We start from the raw sequence: 24,665 nt of genomic DNA, 5'->3' as shown, positions 1-24,665 counted from the left end.
ACCCTCAGTTTTTATTATATTGCCTATGTAGAAATATGCTTTAGTAAACAAAGTGATTGTAGTCACTTACATAATGCCACTTGCTGTCACAATGTCTGTAATTTCTAGATAATAGTCTAAAACATAGATCTCAGATATCCAAGTAAGTTTAGGTGCCACAGGCATTTCACCTCTAGTGGTTTAGGCTGAATTACAGTGCCTCAAAGACTTAAGATAAGTTTAACATCACTCTGCTACAAAGCAAGCATTTGTTCTCATGAGAATATCTATTCTAACCAACAAGAAAAGAATGCATTTTTCAGTTGCATTAGGTCAAACTGTTTAGCAAGGTATGATTAAAAATGCTTTATGAAGCCACTGAGTTGTGTGTACTTTCGAGTACTTTCGAGCTTAAAAGAGCTTAGTAATTTAAACACAGTAGTTGTTCTTGAATAGTTCAGCGTAATAACACCTCTTCCAGAACAGGCATCCTATGTTCACATGTTACTCAGCTTCAGAGTAAAACTAAACAAAACTTTTAAAGTGTGTGCAATAGTATTAATAAAAGGACACATATAAATAATGGAAATTATTTTTCAGGGACATTATGTGGCTATAAATGAAAGAAGAGGAAAAGGAACAGAAGGCACAAAATTGTCTACCACCTTCACCTGAAATCCACCCATGAATAGGGAGGCTGCTCAGGGAAAACATTCATTTCTAACAAGCCTAGAAATTCCAAACTCCACCTGAATTTAATGAATTTAGATGTGTGTGTTTAGCAAAGGACACTATGTTTTTGGAACACAGAATGTGCATATAATAATTTTAATGAAATTGCTAGTGAAAATAAACATACCAAATCTTCATATCAGAAAACACTTTTCCATGAGTGTTATCAAAGCATTTGGATGAGATTCTTTTCTGACTTATGCTCTTGTAAATCAGTGTCAGCTTCACTAAAATTAGCACAGTAAACAAGCCCAAAACTTAGGGTATCTTCTTCTAAAACATGTATTGAAGACTATTTTGAGGTATATCAGTGGCAGTTACATGATTTAACATATATTGCACTTGAAATGCAATTAATTAACAATTTATATTACTTACTTCATAAATTTAAAAATAGATTGGTTTTATTACAGGTACTAACATCTCTAAAAGAAAGTAAATATACACACAATGACTGTCATTAGGAAGAAAAAAAAATTACTGGATTGAGACTAGTTTGTAACAGGAGTAAAATTTCTGTCTAGCATAGATAACCATCTAGCGTTTGTGTAAAAGTTTCTTTTCGAATACAGAGGAATCAGGGCTACTGATTTACCTCATCTAATAAAAAACAGTAGCATAAAATAGTTACTTAGTCCCAGTTGACCTTGAAAGTGATGAGCTACCTTGGATATCCGTTTCTATGGTATAAGCCATTAAGAAGATAAAAATATGCAAGATTAAAATTTGAACTGATAAAGTGAAGAAATTAAGTATTACTCCTTTAACAAGCCTACTTTATGAAAGTACATGAATACCAAAATACCTCCTTATTGATAGCTGCTAAGTGTGAATAAGTTCAAAAATAAGATATCAAAACCAAAAGTAGCTAATATTATATTTTTCCCCCTCTTTCGCAAAACAAAGAATTCAAAGCAAGAATTTGTAAGAACACTGTTTTACAAGGTCAAGATTGATTATTAAAGATTAGATTGTTCCACTGTACTGCAAAATAAGAGCTACAAAAACCAAAAAAAACCCTTAAACAAACAAAGACACCCCACCCCCAAACAAACTAACTAAACCAGCATTCTGAGGCACAAAACCCAATTAGCTAAGAGAAAAGGGTCTGTCAGTTGGAATGCCAGGACACAGACAGAGGCCCTTTCTGCCTGTCATTAATAAAGACATGAATAAAGCTGAGTTTTGGTAAGCTGCAAGAGAGAAAAAAAAGTTCATGAAAGTCTTTTTCTCCAAGTTTAAAAACAACACCTAGAGCTCAAAGGGGAAAAAAAAAAAGTAGCTGAAAATCTTTTCTGAATACCCAAAAATTCTGAGTCAGTAGTAAGTGTACATTTTCTCCTGTAATTGTATTTGCACAAGACATGCAATATTAACAAGAGGTAAATTTCTGGTAACTATTTCAGAAGAATAATCTTACCCTTATGGACAGATTTAGGTCTTGGCCTTTATCTGCTGTTTCACTGGAGAGCATTTGTAGTCTATTGTTTAACTCATTTAGCTGTTGCTCCTGTTCAAGTAAAAGCAGTCTTGCCTTGTGCTCACGCTGTAATGCGTTATTTAATTCTTCATGTATATTGTCTTGGGTGATCATTCTCTGAAAAGAGAAATAAATTGTATTTGATTGTACTGATAACTATATTCACTGGTTTACCTGACTGAATTTCCAAGTTCCACTTGCAAACCTATCAAATTCTAAAACAAATGCATGCCAAGGATTAATAGTTAGGTTTTTTTTACATGAAGACAGGTTACTGAACAATAAAACCTCAGACTAGTTTATTAACAGTATTTTTTCTAAAGAGCATGGAGGGTACTGTAAAAACTGGGCATTCATTATTCTATCCAAATTATCACTCTAGCTTGCAAAATATCAATTTTTAGAAGGAAATATATACAGATCAATGTCCAACATTTTAGTGCATATCTTGTTAACCCTTGTGAACACTTTCTTGGACTTTTTCTCCCCTCCCAAAACTGTTCTAGAAAGAAGGAATAGTTCTTCAAGTAAAATCATCTACATTTGAATGACAATCTAAATTTGAATTGACAATCTAAAATGAGACAATAACACCTAACTATCCCAGAATTGTACAGTAAATAAATTGTACAGTAATAAAACTCATTAAGAACAAAACTGACGATGATTACATATAGCCTTCTTCATTTGAGAAAAAAAAAAAAAATTCTTTTTCCCAGCTAGGAACAGGAAGGAGAATGGGTTCAACATCATCTAGTAAATATTTTCTGCTTGGAAGTGTTTAGGTTGGGGCATACTGGAAGGTCTACCAACTAGGCTTCAGGATCAACACAACCATGGAAAACACTGCTTATTTGGGGACACAACTGTTTCAGTTACCCTGTGCCCCTGTAGAGCATGACTAAGGAACCTTACCCATTCACTTTCTCAGGAAGCTCAAATGTGAGCTCAGTTCTGAATTCAGCCTGTAGAAAATAAGCATGGGAGGAAAGGTGCTTAGGGAACCTCCAGCATGCTAAAGCAAGACAGGTTTCCTCCCTTCCAAGAAGGACTGAAGGCACAGTTCCATAAGTATGACAGGGATCAAAGTGACAGTTCATCAAATGGCATCAGTCCTGCAAGCACCTTATCTGTTACTCACTATCTGGGGGCTTCAACTAGTTTGAGGAACCCTCTCATTCCTGTCAGACAGTGGTCTTTACAGGTTAGTGAACCCATGGTGTTTAAGTAAAGCAACCAATGACAGCTAAGACTCAGGGGAGTTTGGTGCATATGTGCACTGAGAAGGTAGAAGAGGGTTTTTTTTTCCCCTGCCATAAAGTTACTCCCTCAAGGAAACAGCTCCACTAAAATATGTGTTAACTATCTCAGGATATAACTCATAGTCAAAGACACAGTAAAATGTCTATCATAACAGTCAGCAATACCCATGCAGAGTTTAAATGGCTGTATTTATGAACTTCTCATAAACACACTTCTTGAGTACCCTCATTCCAACTGACTTTACTCTGCTGAAGTGAAATCTATAAATTCTTTCAGGTTATATAAGTCACATCAACATTTTCAACAAATGGAAGAAAACCTGGGTTGCTGCAGACCAAACATGTAATTTGCACAGAATACCTCCTTCTACAAATCAAAAAGAAACCTCAGTGGAAAGGAGATATTTCTAAATACATCTGACTTCTAGTTTAATGACACTTACAAGGTAAGTTTTCTGGAAAATTCTGTCAGGACTAGATTTTATACTTGTTTTTCAAAGGAACACAAAGCAAAAAAATGTGTAAAAGGGAAGTTCTCTGATGAGCAAGACAATCTTGAAATCAAATAGGCTTACATGCTGTAATGTATTTAATTGCTCTTGCAGGCTCCTGGCTTTTTCAGCATCCTTTTTCATCTCTTTGAAACTCCATTTGAATTCTTCAAGTTGCAGGCCCAGTGAGCGGCATTTTGCCTCTGCCATATGAAGTCTTCGTGTGTATTCAAACACCAGGTGCTGCAAGGATGTTACATTTCTCTGTTGGCAACAGAAACAAAGTAATGTGCTATAAAATGTACTATTTTAGCGATAAAATAAATCACAGCTAATACCCAAGAAAATTAAGACAAAGTCTTTTGTCCTCTGCCTCTAAAAGATACTCACAAGTGCAAAAGTGTGAACCTGTTTCACCTACTAAGGGTTACTGAAAATTCTGTTTATAAGGAAGTACTGTTTTCACATAAGGCCCACAATAAAAGAAAGAATATGAGAGAAAGGGTTTATCCTTCCATTATAATTAAAGGGAAGAAGGTTACCTTCTCATGGTAAACATGAGAAAATAGGAAATAATTTAAAGAAAAAGAACCTTGACAGTTAAAACAAAAAGCAAGTTTGTTCTTATAAGCAAATACAATTCTGATGGAACCTGAAAAAATCTTTTACTCGCGTACACCTAGCCTCTTCTAAAAATCCTTTCACAGTAAAAAAAAAAGATCTATTCATGCCCCAACACTTATGGGTGTTACAAATCAACTTCTGATTGTCCTTATTGTTGAGTTCATTGCAATGGATTCAAACAATCTGAAACACAATTAATGGTACTATAAAGAGAGACTCACTGTAACACTTACTCTGTGACCCTTCTGCTTCCATGAAGTAGCACTATAAATATGCTTACCACACTGGGCAGTCTCTCATGCAATCCTGCTTCCAGGGCCTGGTTATTTATTCTGAGAAGTCCACAAGCCAGCCTCTGTATCAAGGAGTCCTTCTCCAGGTAAGTGATGCACCTGGGGTAATTTAGTGGAACCATCCCCAGCATTAAGAACAGCTTGTCCATAAGTTTTGAAAAGGAGCTCCTGGCTGCATTTATAAGTGAGTTTCCAGAAAGCCAGGAGTTTGGATCTTTAAGAAAAAACAACAAAAAGGAAACATCAAGTAGGTTTTTTGGTTTCTATCAGTGTAATACATGATTCTTTTTCAATTATACAGTATGAACCCTGTAAATATTCTGAAACACAGAATGTTGAATCTAAAACACAGTTCAAACTTTGCTTTGTGAGGACATAAATTCAAGTTACTGAAAGCAACATGATCAAAGAAGAAAGCATCTGCAACTGAATCAAAACACAGTGGCAGTCTTCTGGTACCACTTCACTCTTTAGCCCTCTGGGAACTGTGTCACCTTATCTGTCCTGCTACTTCCCTTTATTCACATAAAGTATCCCTCCTTCAATATCCTTTACTCTGTGACAGAAATACTAGGACTTCAAAACTACGAATTAACACAGAACCAGGGATGGCAACAGTGCAGATGAACTAAGGTAGCCTATATCAGTTCTCACTGCAAATAAACTCTAGAAGCACTCTCCAGCCTTCTGCCTTCATGACTCTGTATACTGAATAAAATATCACCAATGAAATAAAGTTAATCTATTCTAGCAATACAGCTCTTCAGAGATATAATCCAGAATAGTTTACCTAAAATCCTGAAACTGGAAATTATGTGATCACCCTGAGGGTTTTTTGGTTTTGTTTTTTTCTAATATTTCTATTACAAGAATATACTTTCAAAAGTACCTGGTTTGCTAAGGACATCCTGCAGTTCAGAAAGGGAACTGATTATTGCAGAATGGAGGTTGGAGCTAGTTAACCAGCCAAGTGCTTCAAGGCAGTCAGCTCCATCTCTATAACCTGTGAAACAGAATTGCAACTATCAATATAACAGGATCACTTAGATATGGCACACTACTATCTCCAGCTCTTTCAGAAATTGACCAAAACTGAGCATATAAGCCATGAACTAGTCAGGACTATTTAGACTGTATTAAACATGCTTTCAAAACTACTGAAACAGAAAAGTAGATGAATCTCTAGTTTACCAGTCATTTTGGATACTACTTACCCTTGTGGGGGGAAGCATAAACTGGTCTGGTAACAGAAATGGACAAGCAGACTACACGATCTCCAAAGAAAATTTAGAAATCCTATACTAATATTCTATGTAAATAAGAAACCAACTTTTTGTATATTTTTTAGTAGGAAATAAATATTTAGAAATTATTATTAAAAGAAAAAGAAATACCCTTCCACCAAACAGGTTGGTGTTAATGACTTAGGAACATTACAAGATATTTACCACAGCGAAGATGCAGCAGCACCTAATTTTGAAATCATAACACAAATATCAAGGATATCAAAAAGTGTGAGTTCATGTGTGTAGTTGCAACTTTATTTGCAATGCTTAACAGACTAGGTATTTACTTCTAAGTGAAATTACATCTCTCAAGAAATCTAAAAATCATAAGTCCAGAAATTATATTTATCAAAGGATCATTAAATATGTCTTTACACTCTAGTAATAATAATGATGCTCTTTCTTATTCGCTAGCCATGTAATTTAACAGAACACTTATCAAAAGAAGAAAACAATTAGCTTATGTGACACATTACGTCTGCCTTCAGATTCTCCCACACAGACTTGAATCCCTTTGCCTCCTTCTAAGCCATTTGTCCAGGTGAAGAGGGAAGCAGAAGACCGGGCTGCAGCTCTGAATCTGTTGGCTGCCAAAACTACAATCACGGCTCTTCGGAATACATAAACCAGGTCTTTGGCTCTCCTTTGTCTTCGTCTGGCTTCATCTTGATTGTTTTCCTCTTCAGCAGGAAAAGTATGAACTATAGTCTCAATCCTCTGGTTCAGGAATTTGTAAAAGTTGACCTGATCCTGGAGAAGGTCTTTTTGGGAAGTCATAGCACATAGTCGGCTGTAGAGGGGACACAGGGTACCAGACAACAGTGCACAGGCTGCCAGGAGAGATGAACGCTCCCTCTGAACAGTTGTTAATGTATTTCTCACAGAAATATTTTCATGGGCCAGTTTCTCCTGGTTTTTTTCAAGGGCATACATTCTTTCCCTGTTTTGCTGTGCAGCTGCTTGGTATTCCTGGGATAACAGGGAAAAAAAAACAAACAAAACAAACAAACCCAGAAAAAATGTTAACCTGATCATTTTCACCCAGACAAAAGCTAAAAGAAAATAATATTTTCACATTCAAATAACACGTTAAAGTAAGAAAAATTATTAGTAATGATGATGAAAGTATCTCTTCTAGTAAACAGTTACAGAATCAGATGTATAAAACCAGATCAATAGTGCAAGGAAAATTTCCAGAGTCTTCAACTACAAATGGACTCCTGATTTCTGACAACAATCCATTAGTACTGTGATAGCTTAGAGAAGGTCTAACAGCACGTGGTTGCTCACAATACAGTTTTATGAGTTAACTTAACAATAGGAAATTACATGCTCCAATTTCAGAAAGAACATTGCTTTACAAAGCAGAAAGAAAGGTAGTGTAAAGCAAGAGGAGAAGAATAAGGAAGACTCTGGAACATAAAATTAGACAGATTAAATACTCCATAAATACATTTTTTAGTGTGCAAAGACTTCCAGCCCCCAAATCTGTATCAAATACAGCATTTTTTGATGAAGTAAAGTTGTAGTAAGTCACAAATAACAAGGCATAACTACTTCCTCTATTTCACAACATTTTTAATTTAAACAGGTGTAAAGAATGTGACTGTAAAGACTGTGAATAGTGGTTGTAGAATAACAGGAAACATTTTAGAATGCAAATAACTTGTCTAACAGTCAGTGATGACAGCAGTACACTTTTGAACCATGGCTTATTGTAGAATCTGTAAAACAGAGTCCTTTGACACTGTTGAAATCTACCACTGTAGCTGCTAATTGGCTCTTAGGGTCAGAATGCACATACCTACATTTACCCCCAGACACCACATTACTGTTACTCTACAATCTTTGCAAAGCATGACACTGAAAAAGTAACTGCTGCCCTATGCAAATCTTAAAATAAGCAAATTCAACCTCATAGCTTTAACATTCTCCAAAAAAAATGTCACTAGCAGCTATCAATGAAATTAGGCTTCTGAATTAGGGCTGTAGACAAAATTCCTTTCAGAATGCTTTTAAAAAGTCATTTATTTCTTATTATAACTGAAGTTAAGAGTAGCACAAGGTTTTCTGATTTTTTTTTTTAATTTAAAGATAAACTAAAATTCCTAAGCAACCTTAAATTGATAAGGGACTTAAACTACTGAAACGATCCATTAAGTATTCACAAGAAAAAAAAATCAGAAGTTCACAGTGCCATACCTTTGCTCTTGCATGAGCTTCAGCAAGGAGACTTGAATATTGCAGTTCAAGATGCCTTTTTTCTTTCTGCCAACAGTGTTCCTGTGCTTTCAACTGTTCAGCTATATTTTGAAAAGCATCTTCTTGGCTCCGCTGAAGATCCCTCATAGTATCAGTTTTGTCCTTGCAAACATGTTCCAGGTGAGATATCTATGTGACAAGCATTTTAAAAGAAGGAATTATTTTACCTCTCTAAGCACCTTTCTGCTTTACCTGTACATATTAAGTTAAGCACAGACTATTCCAGCATAAAGTCTAAATTCTAGTTTCTTCAATATATTTATTAAAAGTAAGTAAAATCCTTTCACAACAGATTAATTAGTTGAAACTCACAACAAAACTGAAACACATTTTGGAATAAAGAATTTTGTTTAGTTTCAGTTTTTCCATCCTCATATCACCTTGCAGATATTTGTTGCCTTCTTTGTCAGAAATCTGAACTGGATGCTTCCCATAACTCTTTTTTGTTTTTAAGTGCATGAAATTTTGTGCTGTTAAATTATTAGTCCAAGTATACCAGTCCTTTAGAGGTTTGTGATGATTCCAAATAATAACTAAAAAACAATCCTTAATATTTTCTGTTTTGTTCTCTTTTAAAGCAAAGACATTCCAGATTATAATTAAGTACTAAAACAATTTCAGGAAATTCCAGCATACATAATGTTTTTCTTCACAAGTAGCTCATTAATTTACGATGTTTCAACAAGCTTTCAACAAGCATGAAGGAATTCATTCTGTGGTTTAGCACTGCCTCTCCCATGCAAATTAAATGGAGGAATAAATCAAGCTAACGGTGGTCTCTAAATGCACACACCTGCACTTTGTTACTAGAAAATATCAACAAGATACTTTCCAGATAGATCACGCAGAACTGCAAGAGAAAGATTTTGTTCTCAAGAAAGCAGGTACAACACAGATAACAACACAGCCCAAAAATCCCAGAAAAGCTGCTAAGTACATGTGAAGAGCTTCAAAGACCTCATAATCACTCTCAATAACAATACTTAATTAAAAAGGAAGAAACATTAAGACACAAGCCCTACAAACACTACCAACAATATTCACTCCCTTCCCTTTACTCCTCTGCTTCAAAAGGGAAATAGAAATATACATCAAATCTGCATAATCCAGATTTTATTCTACCCCTCTTTAGTAATTTTTACTGATTGCTGGGGTATTTATTAAATGATGGGCAGATTTAAAACAACTCAGTGCAACCACAGCTCTGTCCTATGCTCAGGCCAGAGGAGTGGTCACAATTCCAGAGGATGAGAAATGTCTGAAAGAGCTTTTCCCTTCCTATGCTTATGGAACTAAATATCTGGGTGCTAAGTCCTGAAATCATTCTATTAGACTGTAGGACTGGGCTGATCGATGGACCTAGAACACAAATTGAAATCCAAAAAAAGAGTGGCATGTGTTACTCTGGAGCCAGTTGACTTAAAGTCCTAAAAATGCAGGGATTTCTGGAGGGAAAGGCCATGTAAACTCATTCACATGAAAATCACTCAGAAAACTACAGCTTCTCCCTTAGACAAATACTGGCATGTTTCATAAAAATAGGTATTTCCTATTGTGTTCCTGAATACAGACATAATAACCCAAAATTTACAATTAAGCAAAAAAAAATGCACGCTGGTATTCTTTCAAATAGTACCTCTGAAACATAAACACATAATTTAAAGATAGGAATCCTGGAGTAAGTGTATTTTTCTTCTGAATTATAGAAAAATAAACACTTGCTTTAAGACTGTAAATTACTACGTTCCTTGAATTGTTTCGTCAGGAAGATTAATTTAATTTTTTTTAATTAGGTCCCTGTGGCTAATACTGGACAGTGCTATCAGTGTACCTGGCACAGAAAGTGGAGCTTAGAGACTTCATACAGACTTCAGTCATCAAACTGAGATGCAGACAAGCCATAATTAACGGTATTCAATTATTAACATCCAAATTCTTTTTGAAAGAAGATGAATATCACTCTTTTTTAATGAGACTGTGATGTGGACAAATGTCACTGAATTTAGCAGAGGTAGCTGATGCCTAAGGACACTTACTTTGTCTTGAGCCCTCCTGAAGTCTAAGACCAGGGTATCAATATTTTCATACACGAGGACACAAAGCTCGGACCAAGACAAACTGTCTATGGGAACTTCTGGTTGCTTTGTAAGCACACAGCTTTCTACCAGATGCTGGTATAAGCTACGGAGAACGTGCACCTCCTCCTGAAGCAAACAGAAAAAATTAACTGTTGTATCTGAGCAATGTTAGAAGCAAAAGAAATTCATTAGGTGTATAATAGGAGCTGCATGCAGCTGAAAACAAAGCCCACAAAGCTCATTCTCAAACCTTTACAGAATTCCTCAATTCCTTGTTAATGTTTGCAGTCATCATATTGAAGCCAGAGTAAGAAAACTCTCTAATTAGATAACATTTTGTAAAAAAAAGTATAGAAATAAAGTATTCAAACAAAGCCCAGTCCTGCAGCGGTCACAGCCATGACCTGCTACAGAAAAAATTGCTTCATTCTTGTCAAGTATAATATACATTTTACTAAGGAACACAAAACGAAAAGGAAAACTGTATCACAGCAATTTCTAGCAAGTGCTTAAGGTTTTTAGCAGATAATTTTCAGCTTGGAATCGTGTTTTGTAGTCATGAATAACAATAATTGCTGGCTGTAGTTAGGGCAGACAGTTGCTCTTATCTCTTTGTATTTCTTTTATGCCTGATAAAATGACTTTTTTAGGTTAACTAGGAGAGCAAATGTCTTTTAATACATTATTATTTGCATGGAAGATGCTGTTACTCTCCCAGAAGTAAAAGGAGATTTTTTTTTTATTTTTCCTCAGTTTGTTAATTACCAGTCTTCCTAAGCAGTGGATAACACTAAGACAACGGATGGAATAACTCCATCAGCTGGACAGAAGACACCAACAAATTTGAAGACCCTCTGCAGGTCTCTCAATGATTATCACAATGCCTGCCAGCAGCAGGGAACAGACCACATTTACCTTCCACACCCAGAGGTCCAAGAGGGAGGAGGAGAAATTTGCAAGCCAGTACCAAAAGAAAGTTTACATTACTAACTGTAGAAATACTGCAAATGCTACCACACAATGAAAGAAGATTTTTCCATATATGCTAAGACCTTTCCTTTGTTCCTGCTGCTATGCAATAGGATAGAAAAACTGGGTGCCAAAGTTGAGTTGGGTAGAGACGGTGGGAAGGTCCTAACTGGTCATATAAGAGGAGAAAGATATCAGAAAATAATCCAGTAAAATATATCCAACACGCCAAATCCACACCTAAATAAGGGAAAGGGGAAAACCAAAAAGTTACATGAAATAGAAATAAGCAAGTCTACAATGGTAGCTAATAAAACTTGACAAAAAAGTTTGGGTAGAAAGATAGAACATTCTTTACAAGAAATCATAATCCATATCTACAAAATGCTTTCTTGATTAAGGATGCAAACACAACTTACTCATATCCATACTTTTAAAATAACTATTTTCTGCAAATAACTCTTCAGTTAAACACATGGCATATCACTTAATATACAACCTCAAATTAGCTTCTCCAAGGTATGAGATATATTTATTCATGCTTTACCAAAAAAAAAAAAAAGGAAAGTAACATAAAACAGCACAGCAAATGCAGATTATTCTCACAGTATAAAAAAGCCTAAACAGTGAGTGCCACAGGCCTTTTGTCTTACCATTTGACCTTCCTCCAGTAACATGCTGGAGCTGCTTTTGGTAGGCTCTACTTTCCTAGAGACATCCCTGTTTTCCTTTCTTTCCTCAGTCATCTCTTTCAGTTGCTTGCCTGAGGAGAAATGCTCCCTTTGTAATCTGGAAAATTTCCACATTAGAACATTTTTAGCAAAATTACTTTTGTCAAGTGTACTGCATACTTTTAAAAAATAATCAATAGATATGGCACATATCACGTTAGCACATCATATGGCTTCTGAAGTTGCTTGCCTTTTTTAATTAAATGAAGAAACATATATTCCCTCTGAGAAAGACTTTTCAAGAAGTGGTTGTGTTCTTCTCAGTTACCAAGCCTTGTGTTAGATTACCAGTCATGAATTCAACTGATTATTTGGATACAGTTTCTAAATTACATATAATAAACAAAAATGGACTGGCTTCTACACAAACCAGCTAATTTATCAACAGCAGACAGAAAGAAGGTCACCAAACTCAATGTCTTTTTTGTCTCAGTCTTCTCTGACAAGGTCTCTCAAGCATCTATGATCAGGAAAAAGGGCTCACAAAGGAGAAACATTGCTAGCAATAGGTGAGGATTGAGTCTGGGATAACTTCTAAGGACTCAACCCATAGAAACTGAAGAGGCCAGATCACCTACACTCAAAGGTTCTGACAAATCTGGCCAATGGCACAGTAAGGTTTCCCATAATCATTGTGGAAGGTCACAAAAATTGGGGCAGGTCCCTGGTAAATTGGGAAAGGCAAATGTCACACCTGTATTTGGAAAAGGGCAAAAGGAGAAACCAGATAGACCAATTGATTTCAGTCCTGGGAATGTCAAGAAACAAGTCCTTTCAGAACAAAGAAGTTTTGGAGGTTCATTAGACAAAGGCATAAAGACAAACTGATGTGACTCTTCTAGAAAAAGGGAAAATAAGTTAGGATGCCAAACTATGACTTAGAAAAAAAAGCCAAGGTCCTGACCCTCTCTGGAGTACAAGGACCACAGCCTTCAAAGGCAAATATATCAAAGGCTCTTGTACTGTTTCTGAAGGTGTCTAGTGAAAACAATCACTGATATTCACCAATGTTACTGATACCTCTATGTTTCAAAGAACGAAAAGGGCACAGGAAACAGGTGAGGCAGTACCCCACATAATTTCCTCAAGGGAACTGAGTATATTGATGTCCATCTCAGAAAAAGCTTGATCTTCACTACCTATCTTTGTTGCCCTCTGGAAATTTGGGTGTCCAGACTAACAAAACTGTCAGGATAAGCTGCTTCTGTTTCCTCAAGCTCTGTTAGCAAAACCACCAAAACTTAACTGTGTTAACTTTCATGGTAGGGTTTGCATTCTCTAAAATCAAAGATAATTTGCTTTGAAAAAACTCAGTTGGCAGAAGCTCCCAGGAGTAATTGCCTAAAGCAACAGATGATTGCAATTAGTGATAAGTAGTGTTTGGATATTAGACAAAAATTATTCTCATATCCAGTTAACATTTTTAAAAAGTTCATAAAGTGCAGATTAGATTGTTATGTAAAACTCCTGATCCAATAGTCATTCCTCCAAACAAGGCTGTTTTGAACAGAAAGGAGCTTTTTAAAAGGGAAACAATAAAATGTCAAATCAATGACAGGTCTTCTCCAGTTCAAGGAAAAACCAAATAATTAGGTATTAGTTTAGAGTTGCCTATGTTGCTGCCATGGAACTCATGCTCAAGGCAAAAACAACTGGACAGAGTGAGATTACAGTTTAACTATCTGATCTTATTTTATTACCATAGGGAATCTTGAAATACACTAATTCAGTTTCCCAGCTGTGAAGACCACAGTCTTCCTGAAACACCACCTTAGATTACTACCATAGTGTATTTTAAACATTTTCACAAATTTCTATCATAAAAATTATTTCCTTTTCTTTGAGAGGGGAAAAAAAAGCTTTGTATTTTTTTATGTGACTCTGAATGCTTTACCTAAATGCACAATTCTACATGCAAACTTCTTCTGGCCTAATTTTAATAAAGAGCTCTAAGGTGCTTATGACATAGCTCAGGTTTGAACTATCCTACTAAAAGCATCTACATAACCATGAATCTGGAATTACTCAGGCCACAAATTTCTTTCCTTGTAGGAAAACTAGTTTCTTTTGTTCTCCACTACTCCTTGCGTGAGAAAGTCAACATAAATACCTATGTATACTGACCCATAAAATCCTAGACTGAAAGTGAGACCAAGTCTGTGTTTTCTAACATTTTTTATTACCTTGAGTCTCTTCTCATAGCCTCACTGTGCACCACTCATTTTTAATCTTAAACTTCCTCTTTCACTAAATTTCACTAACTACTATCCTCTATTTCACCTATTCAGTTCTCTGTCTTCCAACACCATTCTTCATTGTGCTGTTTTCTCACCCCAATATATAATTGATTCAGCCTGTGAAGAAGATTCAATACTGCGCATCCTATATCTACCCAAGTTCCAAAAATTGTCTGTTACCACAGACACAGCAGTTTGTGCTGAGCAGGAAAGGCATCCCAAGTAATTTCATATGCTCTCTCACACTTGATCCCCTTTTCTATTTTTTTTTTAACCAGTTAAAGATTTCTACACTTATTCAAAAGATGAAAACAAATATTAACCGCTATAAATGATACATAATTTCTTGACAGTATCCTTAGATATTCATGTAGCTCACTGAAGTGGAAAACAATGTTTTCGTAATAATACAAGTGGATATAGAAAACCCATCTCTTCTAAATCTGCCAGATATGTTTTCCTACACTCCTCCCAAACACCACTAGAGGACGAACCCCATCATAATTATTTTCAGTATTTTTGCTTTGGCAAGTAACCTGTAATGGATTAGGTATTATCTCTACCCACTCAATACCTACGATTACTGGTATGGAGCTGTTATTAATGGATTGCCAGGTTCTGAACCTTTGTCTTGGTTTGGCAAATTGCATTAGATTGTGTTGTTTTCTACTGAATGAAATTATAGGGAATGTAAACTGTAAGTGGTACTCAAGCTGTCTACTGCCATTTTACAATGGCTTTAGAGGAAAACTTACACGTTTTGTTCCCTCTCACGAGCATTTGCTGACTCTCTGAAATCTCTCTTCATATTTTGTAACACTGAAAGAGCTTCTGATGAGCTGCCCTTTTCTGAATTCAAAGCTTCTTCAAGTTCTTGAATTCTTAACTACCAAGTGATAAGAAAGCAATTTAAAACAAGACAGGAAAAACTAAAAAGGTCTTCAACACTGTTTTCTGTTCTGTTCTGCTTTACAGGCAACTGTATTCTATAAATTCTATATGGAAGTATATAGACAGAAAGCATTGAACACAGGTATTAATACACATGTGTTAATGCATATAGTTCAAAAATCCTGTCTGGATTTTCCTGTTTTCAGTTATTAATATTACTGAAGTTTTCCAGGGGAATTCTATTTTTAAAAAAGACACACGAAAGAGTGGGATTAACAATAAAGGCTAAACTTCCACTCAGAACAAAGCACACATGGAGCTTGTTAATGTATATAAACAAGGAAGAAAATCTTACCAATTATTTACCCATAAAAGATAAGTCTCTAACTTAAAAAAACGTTACCATCCCAGTTCCTTTGTAGGTTGCAAAAGTAGAGAGGAAATTAAGAAAACTAAATTATTTCTAGTTGTTTATTCATAATTTCAAAAATTTAAGTGCCTGTACATAGAGAAGGCCATAGGCATAAGAAAATAACTGACAGAAGAATGGTAATACTTATTTTTGCTCCTCAGAAAATAAGAAAAAAACCCCACAGAAATTACCTTTTTTTTTTCTTGCTTAGTTTTTTAAAAATCCAGTGTGAAGTGCTTGTTAGTTAGTATGAAATTAGCAAGCAATTGACACTAAGCTTTTTCACAATTTTTTTAAAATAAACCCTAATTGCTTTACTGGGTCAATGTAGGAGGCGTGTCCAGGGGATGCAAGTGAGGCATCCTGGGAGAAGTCCAGGACATGTGCAGGAGTCTATATTCCCATTGGTTACTTGGTCACGTGTTCCCAAGGGGATAAAAAGGCACTACCTTTTGAAATAAAGCCCTTTTGGCTGCAACCCAGCTAGGAGTTGGACTGCTCTTCTTTATTATATTAATAACCCGACACGTGGCGCCCGACTCAGGGGCTAGAACCTATATTAGGACCCAAATTAAAAAACCCTTTTAGTAAGGGAATTCGTAGATTCCAGAACGTGCTCGTTACAGAACACAGGAATCTTTTACCGAAAGAAATTTGGACATCTTAAAAGCATCAGTTCTCAGCCGGTACTGAGAGATGCAGATTAGCAACGAGCTCGGAAAAATAATAGGGAAAAGTGCATGGAAACAGAGAAGAAGAAAAAGAAGAATAGAAGCCGAAAGATCAGGACAGCAGCTGCGGCGAAAAGCGGAGAGGAGTCGGTGACTACGTGAGTGGGGGGTAGAGCAGCGGGAACCGAGAGCAAGCAGCATGAGCAGCCAGCACCGCGGCACGGGCCGCTCCCAAGCAGCAACTGCAGGCACCACCACTCGAAAAGCTGAGTGGGGGAGCCATGCCGCTCAGCTGGGACCCCGCCGCCACCGCTGCAGCCGTCGTCGCCACCCGCCCCACGCGCCCTGGGACCCCACGAGCCCAGCGCCGCCACCGTCACTGAAGCACCAAGCACCAAGCGCCACGACTACGTGGACAGCCGCTGCCACTGCCCACCGCAGCGACCACTCGCCCACGCGCCACGTAAGCCTGCTTGCTCACACCACCACCAGACCCGTAGCAGCCGCCACAGGATCCCACCACCGCCCAGACTGTGGCACCAGAGCTGCCACTTGTAGAAGCCTTACACATAGAGATTTGGGACAAAATTGGAAACCTCATGAGACTAAAAGCCCGGGCGGGAGACTCCCAAGATAATAACGCCCTTCCAGCCTGGACAATAATAATGTCTCCCTTACACAGAGCCCATAAGTGAATGGGACATTCACCCCACTCTAGCACACAGACCCCCAACCAGGCTGCTAGCTGCAGCCCAAATCCCACACGCAGACATACACAAACCAGGGGGAACTCACTGGAGATAACCCGAATATATACAGATCCAAGGGATTTGCCGGGGGAGGGGGGAAACATTCGCGAATTAAGCCACGGGTCAGGTACCGGTAGCCATGGAAGCACAGGTCGCGGGGAGGGAACGGATCCTTTAATGCGGGAATCCAACCCATGGGATCAGCGCAGGGGGCCCCATTGCAGCGATGAGGAGGGGAACCCAGTCTATTTGCCACCCCATGCTGCGGATGACTGGCAACCACGTGCACCGGCACGGGCGTAGCCATCTTGTGCGCCAAACAGACCGGAAACTGACCTGTCTCTTCTGGCCCCAGTGCCGCCCCGCTCCGGCCACGGGCATGGCGGGGGGAGCCCCTCCCTGCCACCGCGTCCATCATCCACCACACCCTGCCTCGGGGAACCGGGTTTACTGGGGCCACAGGGGGGGAGACATTGGAGGATGAGGAGGAGGGAACCAGGGATGGTTTGACCGGGAGGGAGTGAGGGGACAAGCGAGGTAAAGTCGGTTGATTGGTGGGAACAGTGTCGGAAGGAGGCGATCAGAGTGGGAGATTTGCAGGTTATTCATGCATGCCCAGTCATTTTTTGCCCACATCAGGCCCCCCAGTTCCAGCCTCCACCATATGAGGTGACAAAGGAACTGAGGCAATCGGTAAGAAAGACTGGCGTGTCCTCAACCAATACATTCGCATATCTGGAGACGCTGAGTTCAACATACATCTTCACCCCAAGTGACTGGAAAATGCTACTGAAATTGGTGTTAACTAACACTCAGTATAGTGTCTGGTTAACTGACTATCAGGAGAATTGTACTGTGTATGCTAACGACCCACAGGCAGGCATAACCACTAACCCCTTAACCGGGGAGGGGAATTTCACTACAGTAGATGCCCAGTCAGGCTACTTCCGGGAGGTGTACAAGGTAATTGCAAAACTAGCCCTGAGAGCCATGAGGAAACTACCCACTACAGAGCAGGATAGCAACCTGTCATTTATAAAAGTGTTACAAGGTTCTACTGAACCATTTTCTCAATTCCTAGATCGGCTGCAAGCTGCTTTGAACAGGCAGATTGAGCACGATGAGGCCAGAGAAATGCTTTTTAGGCAACTGGCTTATGAAAACGCAAACCCAGACTGTAAAAGAGCTTTGCAGGCCCTTCCTAAAAGGAAGAGCTGTAGCACTGCTGAGCTGGTTCGAGCCTGCCAGGGTGTTGGCTCCATGGAACACCAAACTGCCTCTTTAGCCAAAGCCTTAAGCCCCCAGCTAAGAGTGCAGGAAGGAGCCAGACGCAGAAATGGTTGCTTTAGATGTGGTGCCCCTGATCACTTTCAAAGGGATTGCCCAAGGAGACTGTAAGGGGGGTACTTTTGAATTAGACGATCAATGGAGCATAGAGGCATGAAAAAGGAATCATATTAGGATGTGAAACCAGCCAGAGTATGGTACAATGTAACTTCATGGAACAAGCTGATTGTAAGGTCTATTGTGCTTTCTAGCAAGTCAGCCTGATATCCCCCATTATCAGAGCTGAGTTCTTCCTTGGTTTTGCTACATATTGCAAGATAGATACATCTACCCTTGAAACACAATGGTAGAGGTCATACATAGGGGTGAGAAAGATGATGATGGGAGGAAGATTATGTGGGCAGGGGTCGCTCGCCCCTTGCCCCACAAGTAGGGCATGCGCAGACTGTTGCCATTAGGTAATGATTAGGCGGTGTTTGGCTGCCATTCAGGCATCACCTTACACTGCGTACTGGCCCTAAATAGTATAATGTGGAACTGATAAAAATGGGGTGTCAGGACTGCTGAGTTGAGCGATACTCATCCTACTACTGAGACTGTGTTGCTCCGCGGGGATGCCCGCTAAGCATGGGTACTGACCAGCTGCTGCAGATCCTGGTAGCCCTGACCTGTCTGTGTGGGTAAGCACAGTTTATTGATAGGAAGCAACTGAGAGAACAAACTTTTTTAAACTTTTTTTATCCTTTTAGTGTCCCTTTAATTCCCCTTTATTATTGAATAAGTTGTTCATAGTATTTTTCCCTTTAATTTCCTCTTTTACTAACCAATATCTTGTTAATAGTTGTCCATAGAATTGTGTTAAGATCCCCTTTTGGTATCCCTTTAAACTCCCTTTTACTAGTTAAGATTATACCATATTGAATGCTGTTCGTAGTATTTGTTTGAAGGCCATGCAATAAGGTAGTTATTTTGTATCTCTTTAGTTTTTTGATTCTTTTGCTAAGATTATTATTATTATTCTCACTGTAATAAAAGATATTTTGTGTGTTTGAATATTTGTGGCACTTGTCTTTATTCCGGGCATGTATCCTAATGAACTGTTACAGAGACCCTCTGCAGCAGCATCCCACAAGTACCCAAACAGGAGGAGGGGGCCAAAAAGCTCCTCCTCCAGGGAAACCGGAGGCAGGGGGTGGTATCGCGCGCCCTGACACAACAAATAAATATGAATCACAGGAACAGGCTCGCCATCTGTGCCCCACCACCTCAGCCAGTGCTGGGTTGGATTTATCCAACCGAGAACCAGTCATTATAACTTCCACTGACGTAGTACTAATCCCTACAAGACACTGGGGTCCCTTTAATCCAGGGGTGCATGCACTACTAATTGGGAGATCTTCTACTACAGAATGGGTTTATTCGTGCTGCCTGGAGTAATAGACTCTGACTCCCATAGTCAAATTCAAATTCTGGCCTGGACTCCTACACCCCCTTATTTCATCCCTAAGGGACAAAAAATTGCCCAACTAATCCCTTTCTACAGCGCATCTCCTGCAGGGGAGGGGGAGCGGGGTTCAGGGGTTTTCGGGAGCACAGGCCAGCCACAAATCTTCTGGGCAACAGCCATCACAACCACACAGCCTTGCATGACATGCCGGATTGATGGACACCGATTTACAGGCTTAGTGGACACAGGAGGCGATATTACCATAATAAAGGACTCCGAATGACCCCTTGACTGGCCTACTGTTTGCCCAGAAGCAACCATTCGGGGGTAGGAGGCACACAGAGACCCAGACAGACTGCTCAAATATGCACAGTGATGGGCCCTGAGGGACAAGTAGCCAAAATTGTTCCTTTTATTGCTCCCATTCCATGTACATTGTGGGGACGGGATGTTCTCGGACAGTTTGGCACAGTCATGCAAAGTGCTTCTGCAAGCAGCCAGGTTTTTCAATAGGGGTCATTGAGCAGCCGTCCCAAGGACCAATTAAACTGGTCTGGAAAAGTAAGCAGCCAGTTTGGGTAGATCAATGGCCCATGAAACAGGAGCGGCTTGTACACCTAAGAGGGCTTATGAAGGAGCAACTTGAGCAGGTCATATTGTGCCAACAACCAGTCCCTGGAACACTGTGTTCTGAATTCCCAAGAAAAGTGGGAGGTGGAGAATGTTGCAGGACTTACGAGCAGCTAACGCAGTCATAGAGCCCATGGGAGCATTGGAGCCTGGCCTCCCCTCACCTGCTATGCTTCCAGCAGGGTGGCTGTTGATGGTAATTGACTTGAAAGACTTTTTTACCATCTTTCTGCACCCTGAGGATGCACTAAGTTTTGCCTTTTCCATCCCCACCTTGAACAACGCACAGCCCATGCAGAGGTATCACTGGGTTGTCCTTCCTCAGGGGATGCAAAATAGCCCAACGATATGTCAGATGGTAGTGGCGAACGCTTTTCACCCCATCAGGAGGCATTTTCCCTCTGCCATCATATACCATTCCATGGATGACATATTAATAACCACAGCCACAGAAACTGAGTTACAATCTGTTGTTGCTGATCTAACCAATGCTGTCCAAGATGTAGGATTGCAGATCACTCCAGAGAAAATCCAGTGATCGCAGCCCTGGACTTACCTTGGATGGAAAATCACGCAGCAGGAAATTTCTCCACAGCCACTGCAGCTTGAGGTAAAAAACACTTTAACCTACACGAACTGCAAAAACTTCTGGGAGCCATCAACCAGCTAACGCCTATTTTAGGCATAACCACAGAGGAGCTACACCCTCTATTTGAGCTGCTTAAAGGGGACTCGGGCTTAACGTCTAGCAGGTCTCTGACAGCAGAGGCAAAGCAGGCATTAGACACTTGTGCCAAGGCAATAGAAGCCAGACAAAGCAGAAGGAGAAATCCTGAACTGCAAATCTGCCTTGCTCTCATACCCAGCAGGTACCAGTCATTTGCAGCTTTGTTTCAGTGGGATCAGACTGAAAAAGACCCACTGAGGGTCCTAGAATGGTTGTTTCTGCCCCATACACCACCTAAAACTGTGTGGACTACTAATGTAATGTTTGCCAAGCTTGTCATTAAAGGCAGAGGACGACTACAGGAGCTAGATGGGAGAGATCCTGCAACCATCTACATCCCAGCTACAAAGGACAACCTCGACTGGATGCTAGTCGAGGATGCAGGACTCCAGGTTGCCTTGGTAGGCTTTGACGGTGACATTTCCATTCATTTCCCTAAACTCAGACTGTGGGCAGAAATCAATAATTTACCCTCAAAAGCCACAACCAGATGCAAACATGAACCAGTGAAAGGCCTCACAGTCTTTACAGATGCATCTGAGAGGACACGAAAAGCTGCAGTGACTTGGGTAAACTCTGATACAGGACAATAGGAACGAGAGGTACAGACCATGAACCAGGGTACTGTACAGGTTCTGGAACCGGCTACCATACGTATTGCCTTGGGAAAGTTTTCAGAACAACCTGTTAATATTGTTACAGATTCCTGTTATGCTGCAGTGTAGGGGCGTGTCTGAGGTACAGGGGGATGTACCGGGGCAGAGAGGCCCAAAGAGCATGCGTCGAGGTTCACAACCCCCATTGGGTAAAGGGATCACATAGTTATGGGATATAAAAAGGACCGTGGAATTCAAATAAAGGCTCTCTGATTCCACCAGCTCCGGAGAGCGTGTAGTTATTCTTTATCATATAAAGGCAGCGTCACACGTGACGCTACATCTGGCGCCCGAACAGGGACCGAATCTACATTAGATCTGATAGCTTAAAAACCTGTACCAGGTATTATCGGTGGATTTCCGGTTATCACTTTAGTTTTATAAAGTGGGAGTCCTTTACCGAAAAAAACATGGACGTCTGTAAACGTTGCCTTGGGGTAGACCAAGGAACGAAGTTAGTGAGCTCAAAAAACTATAGGAAAGTGCACAGAAAACAGGAAGAAAGAAGAAACAAGAAACCGCCGAGAGATCGGACCGGGCAGGCACTGGAGAGACCGGAGAGGACCAAAGCAACATCGCAGCGGTGAGTCGAGCTGAAAGGCAGCCTGCGCGGCTAGAACTGCTCCCCGAGCGGCAGCGTGACCGCAGCCCGGAACCCCGAGCCGTGAGACGTGCTGAAACCGCGGGGAAATCTCTGCCACGCCACCGCCCACCGCCGCTGCTGAAACAGCCACGCGGATCGGCACCGCAGCTGCCCGTTACCACCCCAGCCGCACCATCGGACCCCCGCTTTGGCTGTCTGCCTAGCAGAAAGCCACACAGCTCCACGCCGCCCGCCGCTGCTGTCCGCGTTCACCGCCGCATCCACCGGCCCCGCGCCTGCCCAGAAGCCGCGTGAGACCGGGGGAACCCTGCACGACCGCATCCGCAGCCCCCGCACACTACCTCACCTAGCGACCCCATAGACCGCGCCTGCCACCGCCGCTCCGCCGAGAAGGAGCGCCGCCCGCCACCGCCGCCGCCGAGGAGAAGGACCCCGCGCCCGCCCCCACCGCCAGCGCCGCGAAGAAGCTGCCACCGTTGCAGCTGCCGCCGACCAAGCACGCAGCTGTCGCCGACCGAGCCGCCGCCGCCGCAGAGCCGGGGAAACCAGCCGATCAGAACCGGGAGTAGCCAGCCACCACACATAGAACTTCCACACACGTGCGTCCAAAGCGCCGAGAAAAGGTAAAATGGGAATCTTTTTCTCCACCGCACTTTCACAAGACACAGATGCACTGGCAATCCTTCTCAGACCATATAATGTGCAAGCCACACGGGCCGAACTCACTGAGCTTGTACGCTTTACTAAGACAGCTGCCCCCGAACTGCCGCTGGCGGAAGCCCTACATATACACATATGGGACGAACTAGGGAACCTTATAAAGCTCAAAGCTCAGGGGGGAGACCCCCAGGCTATCAGAGCTTTCCCAGCATGGCAGATACTAATGTCTGCACTACACAGAGTCCACGAACGCACCACACAAGCGTATAACACCAGCACGCACCCCCCCAATAATACTGCTAGCGGCAGCCACCCAACTTTTAGGCGTAGGGACACTAACGCCCAAAGTCCAGTGGGGGGGGAATGGGAAGCGTTCGTGATTTAAGCATGGAGTCAGAAGCCGAGAGCCATTGGGGCAAGGGCCGTTGGGAGGGGACGGAGCCTGAGATGCGAGATCCCCGTTCATGGGATCACCGCAGAGGGCTCTGTTACGGTGACCGGGGGGTAGCCCAGCAGATTTGCCTCCCCGTCCCGGGGATGACCGCCGTCCATGTGGCCCCGCCTGGGCACCGCCGTCTTGCCCATCACATGGCCCGGGTACTAACCTGTCTCTTCTGGCCCCTGCGCCACCCCGCCCCACCCATAGGAGCGAGGGGGGAGGTAGCTCCGCCCCCTCGCCGCCTCCGACACCTGCCCACACCCTCTCACCGGGAACCGAGATCGCCGGAGCCGCCGGGGGGGAGGAGTGGGGATGGGAGGAGGAGGAGGAGCTAGGGTTAGTTCCGTCAGGAAGGAGCGAGGTAGCAACCGGGGGAGGGTCGGTTGATAGGTGGAGTCTGTGTCGAGAAGAGGCAATACCAGTGGGAGACTTGCAATTGATTAATGAATGCCCAGTCGTCATTGGTCCACGCAACAGCCGCCGGTTCAAACCCTTGCCGCACGAACTAACAAAGGAACTGAGACAAATAATAAGGGAAACTGGCGCGTCTTCATCTAACACCCTGGCATTTTTAGACACGCTAAGCTCTACCTACATTTTCATGCCACACGATTGGAAGACTATCTTAAAAATAAGTCTTACCAATACACAGTACAACATGTGGCTGAATGACTTTCGGGAGAATTGCTCTGTGTATGCCACTGACCCACAAGCAGGGGTTACCACACACCAACTAACCGGGGAGGGTAATTATCAATCGATAGATGGTCAATCTAGGTACAATAAGGAAGTGTACGAGGTGATAGCTAAACACACTATGAGAGTCATGAGAACACTTCCCACATCAGACCGAGACACTAATTTGTCATTCACAAGAATAATGCAAGGCCCGACAGAACCGTTCTCCCAATTCTTGGATCGGCTGCAATCTACCCTAGATAGGCAGATTGAAAATGAGGAAGCCAGAGACATACTTTGCAGGAAACTGGCTTTCGAAAACGCGAACCCAGACTGTAAGAGAGCATTGCAGGTTCTTCCTAAACGGGAGAGCTGCAGCATTGCAGAGCT

General features: G+C 41.2%; 1 protein-coding gene across 1 annotated transcript in view; it reads right to left on the bottom strand.

Moving 5' to 3' along the window:
* Window positions 1–24,665, bottom strand: part of LOC113980613 (coiled-coil domain-containing protein 171-like) — a gene marked incomplete at its 3' end in the record, with an annotated part of 52,778 nt that overhangs the window by 5,996 nt on the left and 22,117 nt on the right. The window contains exons 8-16 of the mRNA XM_027707834.1: window positions 15,180–15,310; window positions 12,110–12,245; window positions 10,446–10,613; window positions 8,350–8,538; window positions 6,624–7,116; window positions 5,751–5,864; window positions 4,849–5,075; window positions 4,029–4,208; window positions 2,132–2,308 (exon numbers count right to left, since the gene is read on the bottom strand). Of these exons, the coding sequence (XP_027563635.1) occupies window positions 2,132–2,308; window positions 4,029–4,208; window positions 4,849–5,075; window positions 5,751–5,864; window positions 6,624–7,116; window positions 8,350–8,538; window positions 10,446–10,613; window positions 12,110–12,245; window positions 15,180–15,310 (1,815 nt within the window). The remainder of the gene's footprint in view (window positions 1–2,131; window positions 2,309–4,028; window positions 4,209–4,848; window positions 5,076–5,750; window positions 5,865–6,623; window positions 7,117–8,349; window positions 8,539–10,445; window positions 10,614–12,109; window positions 12,246–15,179; window positions 15,311–24,665) is intronic.

Source organism: Neopelma chrysocephalum, unplaced genomic scaffold (genome assembly GCF_003984885.1).
Source record: "Neopelma chrysocephalum unplaced genomic scaffold, ASM398488v2 Primary Assembly neopelma1_94821, whole genome shotgun sequence".
In the NCBI taxonomy this organism is placed as follows: Eukaryota; Metazoa; Chordata; class Aves; order Passeriformes; family Pipridae; genus Neopelma; species Neopelma chrysocephalum.
Note: the sequence above shows the minus strand (reverse complement) of the source record. Positions and strands in the feature narration are given on the sequence as shown.